The following is an 11,013-nucleotide window of genomic DNA, read 5'->3' as shown; positions in this document are numbered from 1 at the left end:
TCCCTGATATCATTTATGATTATTTTTAAATAGAGCTGTTGCTTAACTCACTGAATAGCAGAATAATAACACTGTGTGGCTGGGTCAGCATGGGGATGCCACATGAATTAATAACAGAAAATGGCTCACCATCACTCACTTCCTGCAATTTCCTTTGCTCTGTGACTTCAAGCATAATACATCAGTTCTTCGTATCTGTATCCAAAAGTACTAGCAGGAAAGTAAGAAAAAAAAAAAAAGGAAAAAAAAAAAAAAAGATGACATGAAGAGGACAGGGAAGATTAAGGGAATCCCTGTTTAGCACTGTTAGGGTGCTAGACAGCAACAGCCTCACTCTGCTTTCGGCAGGTGATCAGATCAAAGCACTATGCTTAGCGGACTAGAGGCAGAGCCGCTGTAAAAACCTTCGTGCAGCACAGAACGGGCAGGTTACAGGCACAGCTGCCAGCACTGCCGAGAGGGGCATACGGGGTGCTGGTGGCAGGGGCAGGTGGAGCTGCAATGCCCAGCGGGATGCCACGCTCTCAGGTGGGCCTGGCTGAGGGACGCAGCAGGGTCCAGGCACCATGGGGTTTTGTTGTCTTCTCTGGGCCAGGCACCTGGGTGGGAGTTCATTGCCTGGAGCTCACCTGGCTTGAGCTGCGAGCGGCTGCTGGGATGTGTAAGGCCTGGTGGAGCTGAGCTTTCCCCAAGGCTGACAGTGGGGACACAAACTGCTCAGTGAGTACATGAGCTCTTGTATCCGTCCTGGGGATAGACGGGAAAGTGATGGTGTGAAGGCATGATGTAGGTTTGCTGTCCCAGTGCAGCTCCAGACTCCACAGCTCAAGGGCTTCACTGCAGCAAGGGCTGGGGTCGGCCAGCTGGGTCGTGGTGTGGAAACCTTTGCTTGCTGGAAACGTGTGCTGCAGCAAGGCAGGGGGAAGGATATCAAAATCCAGGCAAAATCCTGAGGCCAATGGACCAGAGGGAAGGAATACAAAAAGCAAGACAGTTGCAGAGGGTGGCACGAGCAGCAAAACCCCCACAGCACCCAAAGGATCCCAGGGAGCCTGATCCCAAGGGTTGGTGTCTGCCTGTGCCAGTGAAGGGGGGCAAAGCAGCAAGACCAGCCCCACATGCTGCTTCCCAGTGCTCTGCAGGGCCCTGGGGGCGTTATGGGTACCCAGTGGTGTGTGACCCCTGCTCACTCACTGTGCTGAGCCCGCCAAATCCCTCATGGACCAGGGAGACCCCGTGCCCTGCTGCCCCCTCCCTTGACCTCCTGGGGGTTCAGGATGCTCGGCTGGATTTTGCCCTCAGCCCTCAAGGCTGGCTGTGGGTCTGGAAGTGGGGATGGGGCCATGCAGTGCAGGTGGGGAGGCCGGGGCCAGCCCAGCATCAGGGCCAGGTGGGAAGCGTGTTCCCACCGCTAAGGCCATTCCCCAGCCCCAAATCCCACGCGGGCCTCCCGCGGGGAGCCCTTTGCCCCCTATACCACCCCCCACCACCACCCCTGGTGGGGCCCCAGCCCTCGTCCCCCGCACCCCATCAGAGGAGCCCCCCGCGCGGCAGCGCTCGCAGCAGCGCCGGCTGCTGAGTCACTGCAGCCCCCCCCCGGAGCTCCGCGCTGGGTCCCGGCCGGGGGTGGGCAGCGGCGGCGGGGGGCGGCGGGGCCGGGGCAGGAAGGAAGGAGCGGGGCGGCCCCGCGGCGGGCGGAGGGGGCGGGTGGGGGGCGGAGGGCGCTGCGGCCGCGGGCCCCGCGCTGCTGCTGCTGCTGCGAGAGAGAGAGAGAGAGAGAGCGAGAGAAATGTGAGCCGGCTGCACCACTGCAGCGGCACTGCGGGCGCCGGGAGCGCGCAGGGAGCGCCTCCGCGCAGCGCCCGCGCCGCCGGCAGCGCCGAGCCCCGGGGGACGGCGGGGAGGGAAGCGCCGGGAGCCCAGCGCCGGGGCTCGGCCGGGAGCCCTGCACCTGCCGAGCGGAGCGGAGCGGCGAGCGGGGGGCCGGGGCCGGCCGGCGGCCCCCCAGCCCTGCACCGGCTCGGTTGCATCAGCCCTCTCCGGGGCGCTGCGCGGCCGGGGCTGCGGGGGCTGCCTCCTCCCCCGGCGGAGCTACCGGAGGCAGCGGGGCCGCCGGCAGCCCCGGCCTTTGCGGGAGGCCGCCCGGGGATCGCCCCCCCACACCCCCCCCAGCCCCGCCGAGGCCGGGCGGGCTGCCCGAGGCGGCGGCGGGGCCGTGGGAAGCCGGGCGCGGCGGGCGCGCAGCCGGCAGCATCCCCGCGGAGCCCGCGTCCCCCCGCCTGCCTTTCAGATAACCTTTAGCCGCCCGGGCCTCCCCGCCTCGGCCGCGGGGCCGCAGCGGGGCTCTGGAGGCTGAAAGCAGGACGCGGCCGCAGCGGGACCCCGCATCCGAAGCGTCGCCCCCGGGGCTGCAGCCACGCAGGTAACGAGCCGCAGGCACCGGGGCTCTCGGCCGGCCTGGCCGGGAGCATCGCCCCGCGGGCGCGCAGGCGCGGGTGTGAGTGTGCGCGGGTGTGCACATGTGTGTGTGTGTTCGTGTGTGTGTTCGTGTGTGTGTGTGTTCGTGTGTGTGTGTGTGCACCGCCGGGCTGTGCGCAGCGCGAGGCAGGGGTTTCATGCCCGCAGCTTGCTGCGGGGACAGATGTTGGGGGCCGCGGGGCCCCGGGGGCTGGTGTTGGTGCGAGGCACCGCGGGGTGCTGCGAGGGCTCTGCCTGAAGGGGTGTGACGGCGCGAGTGCGGCGGCCGCTGTCCGAATCGGCGTGCCCATCGTGCTGCGGGTGAGTCTGCGTGAGCCCTGCGGGCAGCTGGCCCCGGGGCTGCTGCTGGGCGCGGGGGGAGCCTGGGCTGCCTGCAGGTCGTGGGGTGCGGGACGTGGGGTGCGGGATGCGGACCGTGATGCGGGATGCGAGGCCGCTTTCCCCGGGGCAGGTGTTGCAGGATGCTCCCGGGATCCGGTGCAGCCAGGGCATGCCCCCCTCCCCCCCCGGACATCCCTCCTGGGGTCAGGCAGGGATCCAGCCCCCGCAACTCTTTGGCATCTAGGGCTGAAGCCCCCTGACCCATCAGTGCCCCTCCTCAGCCAGATGGCCCCCCGGGTCCCCTCTGTCGTGCCTGACAGGGCTCGGTGGGAGCAGGCATCCTGCTAACAGGATTTGCAGTGTGATGGAGGAGAAGCGCCTTCGCCCTTCCAGGAGAGGCAGGCTGTCGCTGGGTCTGCCCAAGGGAGAAAATGGCCTCGGGCTGGCTGCCTGTACCCCATTGCCTGTCCCCAAACATGGCCCGACATCCCCAGCAGCTCTGGGACAAGGGCAGGGAGCCGTGGAGGGGGAGAGATGATAGCAGGGACAGATCAGGAGCGCGCGATAGAGGTAAAAATAGATCCACAGAGCAGAGGAGGGGCTAAACGTGAGCGAAAGCCCTGAGCACAGGCAGGCTGGGGGGGAGCCCCCCCCAGAGGGCCCTGCACACCCAGTGGGGCATGCAGGGACCCCCACACTGCCCGGGCATGGTCCCCAGGGCAGGGGGGTCCCCAGGGCCTTTCCCAGCCATGGAGGAGATGCCCGGGGGGAAATACCTTCCAGCTCCCACATCCGCCAGCCCAAAGCATGGAGGGCAGATGGACAGGACTGGTAGGGCCGGTGCTGCGGGCAGCAGAGAGCCAAAATGACAGGATGGAGGCAGGCATGCATCTGCAGGGAGCACTGTCCGGCAGAGCTCCAGCGAGCCCAGGAGCCAACCTCCTCTTGCTTTTCCTTTCCAGTGAGCACGAAGCTGAGCTGGGGACAGAGGTGCTGGCCACAGTGGGGAGAAAGCATGTAGCAGCCCCGGCGCCGGGCAAGGTGAGCGCCCGCCCGGGCGGGATGCGCCCCGTGCCCTGCGGGAGCTGCCGGTGACAGCAAGTGGGAGAGCCGGGAAGTCAGAGCAAAGGAATTTGCAAACATTCTTCAGAGCCACGAGGAACCCAAGGCGGTAAACAGGAATAAAGGCTGGGTGGAGGCGGGGGCTGCCCCCCACGGCACTGCCCACGTTTCTGCCACAGCACCCCCCCCAAGCTGCCTGTTCAAGCATCGCCCGGCACCGCAGGCATCCATTTGCCATTTCTGACTGCAGCCTGTCCGGTGTGGAAGTGCCAGTGAGGGCAAAGGGGGGAGCTGCCGAGTGGCAGGCGATGTCACATTAACGTCCCGTGAGGCGCCACAGGGAGCAGACGCTTTGATCGCCTGCCCGAGAGCGTCCTCAAAGGCGGGCGCGGGCAGGATGCGGCCGTGAGCGCCGCTTTCCCCTGCGCACCTCCGGCACCCCGGGGTGGCCGGAGAAGAGGGTCGCAGGGCCCGCACGTCCCCCATGTCCCCAGGATGTCCTGTGCCGGCAGCTGCCCCCCTTGCTCCTGCTTCATGGCCAGAACGAGATTGAAAGCGCTGCATGCTGCCGGCATGTTTTAGCCTCATGCAGGCGTCCCTTGGAGAACCCAGAGCAGTGGACAGTAATGTGAAAACCATACTCATGTCGTGTCTGAAAGGGCAACAGGTCATCATTAAAATGGAGGCGATGAAAATCATCCACCCGGAGAAGTTTTCAGAGCTGCAAGCATCGCAGCCACGCTACGCACCGGCCCCACGCCGTGAGCCGCCCCTCGTGGCCAAGCGCGCGTGGCCCTCCGAGTCCGAGATCATCGTCAACCAGGCGTGCGGGGACATCCCGGCACTGGATGCCACCCCCGGTCCCCTGCCGCTGCCCCGGACTCCCCCCCTGCCGCGGCGCGAGCGCGGGTACCAGGGGCAGCGAAAAGGCAGCTCAGAGGTGTGCTACCACCGGCAGCCACCGTCGGACGAGGTGATCGTCAACCAGTACGTGCTGCATCCCTCGACACCCTGCGAGCCCCTCGAGTGCCCCACCTGCGGCCACATGTACAACTTCACCAACAAGCGGCCCCGCATCCTCTCCTGCCTGCACTCGGTGTGCGAGGAGTGCCTGCAGATCCTCTACGAGTCCTGCCCCAAGTACAAGTTCATCTCCTGCCCCACCTGCAAGCGGGAGACCGTGCTCTTCACCGACTATGGGCTGGCGGCACTGGCTGTCAACACCAGTATCCTCAACAGACTGCCGGCCGAGGCCCTGGCCGCCAACCCTGTGCAGTGGAGCAGCGACACCGACCGCAGCTGCTACCAGACCTTTCGCCAGTACTGTGGGGCCGCCTGCACCTGCCACATCCGAAATCCGCTGTCTTCCTGCACCATCATGTGAGGCCCACGCCCGCGCCCTGCCCCGGCCCAGCCCCATCGGGGAGAGGACAGAGGATGGTGCTGCACCCCGCCAGCCCCCAGCTCCAGGCGATCCAGCTGTGCATGGAGGGGGCAGTGCTGATCCTTCGTACAGCCACGGACATGGGCTCACTCCCACTCTGGGCTCACCAGCGCTGGTGGTGGGGATGCTGCGCTCTGGGACATGGCGGGGATCTGGTGGCAGCCCCCCACGTGCCAGTGGTGCTCAGGGAGAGGGACATCAGGATCAGGGTCTTGGCACACCCCTGGGCATCTGTGGCAGCCCCACTGCGACCAGCATCGAGCATCCCAGGGGCTTCTCCCTCCTCTCCCAAGAACGGACGCTCAGTCCCACCGGTGACACCCTACCCGTCGCCCCGCAGCTGGTGGTAACGGCACAAGGGGCCCCAGAGCGGCATGGTGCCCAGCACGGGACAGGAGCAGGTGTGAGAACAGGCCCCCATCACCCCCCCCCCCCTTCTCTGTAAGTTATTTGCCAAAGCTTTCATCTCAGCGGCCAAGCTGCCGTGCGTCTGAGTTGCCGAAGCCACGCCAAGCCACCACACCGGTGCGAGCAGACACGCGGCCTGTTTCCTCCGCAGGCCCCTGAGGAAAGCTCCTGTTTGTCCTCGTTTTGGAGGATTCTTGTTTTTCCCTGTCTGTCCCAGGCCGCTGTGTGTTCACCAAGGCATTGCTCTGTGCCTGTTCTCTGTGGCTCCATCCACCCAAGGCTGCGAGGGACCCTGTGCCCTACACTGATGCCCTGTGGGGCAGCAGCCTCCTGCGCACTGTCTTGCTTTCTCCAGGGCATCTGGAGGGAGAAGTTTGCTGCCAAAAAAAAAAAAAAGCAAAAAACAAACAAACAAAGTAAAAAAGAAAAAGCCATAATTTGCAGGTGCTCCGATGGGGCTGAGCACTGCAGCACCAGGGCAGGAGGCAGAGCCCCAGCACAGCCCCCAGGACATCGGGGCTGGGGAAGATGGGGGGGGCCCATGGAACTGCCCCCTCCCACTCTGCTCCCAGGCACTTCAGGAGCAAGGAGCAGCCCCGGCACCAGCTGGAGCCCAGCAACCACCCAGGCAGAAGGACCAGGCCTCCATCACCCGCCCTGAGGAGCAGTTGCCGCCGCCAGCGAAGCCCTGGCACCACCCTGCTGCCCAGGGTTGGGGGGGTGCGGAGAACGGGGGCCGATACCAATTCTGTTCTGCTCTGCCAATGCCTCCCGCTGCTGGTTGTGACAATGATCATGTTTTATACCCGGCCTTGTTCAACCCCAATCAGTCTCCCCAATAAAGATTATATTGGAACGAAGAGCAAGTGAGGATGTTGGGGGTGTGATGCTGCGGGGGGAGCGGAGCTGCGCACCAGTGGGGTGTGCCCAGGACACCACTCTGTCCTCACGTGGTTCATGGGGTTTGTGGTGGTGGTAGGATACCCCAAGGATGGGCTTTCCTGGGGAGCAGGGGCTGCCACATCCCCCTCTGGTTGTGTGTTTGTGTCTCCTCCCTGCCTAGACCCCAGCCCCACAGCTGGGCACTGTGGGGTGCCCCGTGGCAGGACGCTGCCCCATCCACACCCTGCGATCTTGAATAGCCAGGAGATCTGATCCTCCCCAAGAGATGAAGTACATGAGGGGAGGAAAATTTGCCAGCCTGGTGGCACCCACAGGCAAAGGGACATGGGCAGGGATGGGGCAGGGGTGGGCTCCCTCTGCAACCCCCCTGGCTGCAGGGCCGGTGTGGGTCCTCCTGCAACACAGCCCACACAGGGCATTCCGGTGGTACAGTGAGGCACGGGGCAGCCCCACAGGCATGGGGCAGGCACCGCTGCAGGACCAGGGGCAGGCTGTGGTTTGGACAAGGGAGGATGTTCTACAGGGCCCAGATCTGCACAAACCTGGGCAGTGAGATCCAGCTGCACCCTGTGCATGGCAGTGCAGGCAAAGAGCATCTGCAGCGAGCACCCAGTGCTTTCTCCAAGGGACAACTGGGGTTGCTGCAATGGGAAATCTCTGGCTAGGACAAGCAGCAATTTCCAGGGTCGAGCTCCCCGGGGTGTCAGCAGCTCCTTTCTGTTGGAGCCACAAGCGAGGACAGAACAACGCAGTGCTGAGCACACCTGAGGATACCTCCGTGTGTGTACGTGCATGCAGGGGCTTTTTGTGCACACACAGCCCCAGTCGCCTGGTGCTGGGCCCCAAATTTCCTGTCTCTGAGTTGCTGCTGCCTCTGCACTCTGCACCCTGTGGTGGGCCAGGCATTCCCCGCCAGGCACGCAGCGAATGCAGCACCCTCCCAGTGTCCGTGGCTGTGCAGGAGCACACACTGTGCAGTGCTCGGGGGAATTTCTGCCCATGAAAACGAAACCATTTCACAGCCCATTGGTGCTGAATTACAGCATCAATAATGCAGCCGGTGCCATCCCTGGCCCTGCACACGCCGCGGCCGTGACCCATCTCCGCAGCCCTGCACCTGCATCCTCCAGCGGATGTGGGGCACGCATGCAGCGCCGGGCGCTTTGTGGGTTGGGTGACGTCTCCTGACCTCTCGCCCCAAAGGCCACAACACCGCTTGGAGCAGGTAGCCTGGCCCCAGGGCGGGAGCCAAGGCTCCCGGTAACCACTGCCTCCTCCCGTGATCCTGGCGGTGCTCAGGGAGGCTGGGGCGGCCCCAAGCCCTTTCCAGCAGGAGCAGCTCCATCACCCCAACCAGTTCTGAGATCCTTGGCCCCAGGGAAACTCCTCCAGCAGTTCCTCAGAGACCGAAGCACAGATCTGGAGACAGTTTTGCTCTCAAAGCAGGGATTTGCTCTTTTTATTACATAAGGACGAAGGGTACAGCATGTCCTCCAATCTCCACGGTACCTCTTGGGCACAGAGTAAATTTAAAGCTGCTAATTTGATTTTGAGTCACAACTAAGGAAGAAACAGGGCCTTTCAGGAACAAGTGTTGGGTGACAGCCCACTTCTCCAGCCCTATTTATCTCAAACAAGCACATGCTGGAAGAAGGGCCCAGGCACAATGCTGGGAGGACAGGACCAGGGTGCCAGTGTTCAAGCCCCAGCTGCAGGTGAGCTAAAACATCTCCTGAAGTCACTGCAGCACCCCAAGCCCAGAAACACTCCAGCAGACTCAATGGCCAGGCTGAGCTTTGTGCCTCCGAGGTGAATTTTCAAAGAGCACCGAGTTCCACCAGCTGCTCAAACACAACAGACATCGCTGGGGAGAGGTCCCTGAGCACTGCCCCATCCTGTGTGGGTTGCACAATGCTGGTGGTGACCAGTTCCCCTCTGCATAGAGCTGGGGAGGATCTGGCCATGGTGTGGCCAAGGGGTGAGGGCTGCACGAGTCTACGGGAGGGCATGACGTGCTCGGTTCCTGCAGGTTGGCAGGGAGAAAGCTGAGCACCACAACTGGGCCCACCTCAGGGAAGAACATCATGCGTGGCAAACTTCAATGTGGGGCAGCCACACACCCAAAACAGCTGTTAGAGGAGAGAGGAAGCTGCTTGCAACAGCTTCTTTCAGTGCCAGGCTTGCACAATGACACACAACCCTGAGACACAAAGCTAACGGGTTGCGGCAAGGAGCCCGCGTGGCTGGGACAGGTCCCAGGGCAGCGCCGGCCCCACGGGCAGGAAGCAGCTGGGACCTGGTGTTTCCCTGTGGACGAGGCCAGGGAGAGCTGCGGGCAGCCCTGGGTGCCAGCGCCACCATCAAGGTGCACGAGATGCTCCCGGTGCTTTCGTGCCATCCCCACGGGTGGCAGCACTCTGGCCCCTCTCGCTCGGGTTGGGGATGGAGGCATGGGGCAGGGCTGAGAGGGGAAGGGGCCATGCTGCTGCCAGTTGTGGTGCCAAAGCAATCAGATGCCTCTGGAGCTGGATGGAGACCCCCAAAACCCTGGCCCTGCCTGAGAACTGTCAGGCTCCGTGTGTGCCCCCAGCTGTGTGACACTCGAGGACACCCCAGTGCGACCCTTCCCCACGGGCACCTGTGCACTGCTGGGGACCTGGGCGGGGGGACACGCTGGGCTTTAGAGAGATGTGTGCAGGGCTGGGGACAGCCACCTCGCTGGTCTGAGGACATGGGGTGCCCCCCCAGTGCCACCAGCAGGGAGAGGCAGTGAAGCATTTGGGGTGCAACGGGATGTCAGGGCTGGTGAGAGGACATGTTGAGGGTGATGGGGGGTGACGGGGTGGGTTAGAGGCACCGTGATGAAGTGGGGGGGGGGGGGGGGAGAGGGGCTGGGGTCTGCAAGGGAGCAAGTAAGAAGGTGGAGGATGGCTGCAGGGGTGTGTGCATGGGGAGACGGGGGCATTGGTGCATACCAGAGCACAAGGGCCACTGTGCATATGAGAGCAGCTTGGGGGAGGGGGGGCTGTGCACGGGGACAGTGCCCCCCACCCCACCACAGCCTCCCCGAGCTTTCAGCACACCACCCTAGCCCCTGCTCGGCGTGCCTGCGGCGCTGCCTGCCGCTATCTCAGCACGCTAAATATAACCGAGTCCTTGTGAGCGGACATTGCAGCCGAATTCCTGCGGGCCAGCCCTTCCTGCACGCCGGGGCTGGCCGCCCGCGCTCGCACTGCCTGCGATGCCACCGCCCTGAGGCTGGTCCCACACCGCAGCCCCCCAGGACCCTATCCCTTGGGGGATTTTGGGGCTGTTCTCTGGTTTCAAGCCCCCAGACAGCTCAGAGAGAGCAGCATGGATGTGCTGGAGGATGGCATTGAGCATCATGCTCCAGTGCCGGTCCCCATGGGGACAGCTGTGGCCTGGTTTGCCCAAAAAGTCCCCCCTCCCCCAACAATGTAATGAGCAGGGTGAGCAGGGACATGTGCCAGGTGTCCCACACGGTGATGTCGCCCCCCCTTCCCCCCCCCCCCCCGCATGAGCCCTCCCCTCCCCGCAGGCCCAGCATAGCCAAAAAACACCCCCAGCCAGGCCAAGCTTCCAGTTCTCCTGATGGAGCTGCTCCACTTTGTATAAATAATTACTCCTCGGTGTAATGGGGCAGGTGGGGTGGAGGGGGCCCTGCCAGTCTCTGCCTGACCCATTTTGGGGTGCTCCTCTCCTTTTTCTGCCTCCTACACCATCCTGCAGCTTGAGGCAGTGGCAGCAGCATGACAGTGCCCTCAGCACCTTTGCCAGAGCTGAGGCAATCCAAACAGGTTGGGGGGATGCAGCCCCCTGGGTGGGATCTGGGGGAGTAAAAGAGTAAAACTTTGAGTTGTTTCTGCTGATGTTGCTCATGGTCAAAAGAAGAGTGCTTCGGATGCAAAGAAGCATTCAGGGTCAGTGCAGGGGGCTTTTTCCCAGAGCAAAGCCAATTGCCCCCGTGGAGGTGGCCTCAGCTGCTGCCCCAGGGGTGCAGGTATCCCCAAGAAGCTGCCAGCCCAATGTCGCGCAGCATGGCTGGGAGCACTGTCATGGGCTGGGCATCCCTGCAGGGGGACCTGGGGAGCACTGCATTGTGCCCCCAGCAAGGCTGGCTGCCAAGCAAGGAGGAACATTGCTGCTGAGGTGTTCCCAGTGCAGGCAGGCAGCCGGTGGTCCCAAGAACAGGCTGGCACAGCCCTGGTGCCACAGGCTCCCCTGCCTGCCCTTGTGGGCCCGGCGCTGTGAGCTGGGGCCCTGTGGGTCCTGCTCGGCACTGCCTGTGCAGAGCCTTCAGCAGCAGAGCAGTGTTTGCTCTCTTATCTCCACGCACGGGGAGGTGAGCAGCTGTGAGAAAGGCCCAAGCACGGGCT

At 63.7% G+C, this 11,013-nt stretch overlaps 1 protein-coding gene across 3 annotated transcripts; it reads left to right on the top strand.

Annotated features, from left to right (window-relative positions):
• Positions 1-1,766: 1,766 nt before the first annotated feature.
• Positions 1,767-6,551, top strand: RNF208 (ring finger protein 208). Of its 3 annotated transcripts, XM_082775452.1 has the most exons (3): positions 1,767-2,422; positions 3,762-3,970; positions 4,521-6,551. In XM_082775452.1, exon 3 carries the CDS (start codon positions 4,541-4,543, stop codon positions 5,243-5,245), a length of 705 nt encoding a protein of 234 aa, XP_082631578.1. In that variant the 5' UTR covers positions 1,767-2,422; positions 3,762-3,970; positions 4,521-4,540; the 3' UTR covers positions 5,246-6,551. The 3 variants fall into 3 exon arrangements, with proteins under 3 accessions (XP_082631578.1, XP_082631576.1, XP_082631577.1); XM_082775450.1 differs by having other exon boundaries at positions 3,762-6,551; XM_082775451.1 differs by lacking the exon at positions 1,767-2,422 and adding an exon at positions 2,547-2,778 and having other exon boundaries at positions 3,762-6,551.
• Positions 6,552-11,013: the final 4,462 nt, after the last annotated feature.

Source organism: Aythya marila, assembly GCF_965140915.1.
Source record: "Aythya marila genome assembly, chromosome: 19".
Lineage (NCBI taxonomy): Eukaryota > Metazoa > Chordata > Aves > Anseriformes > Anatidae > Aythya > Aythya marila.
This window is presented reverse-complemented; position numbering and strand designations above follow the sequence as displayed.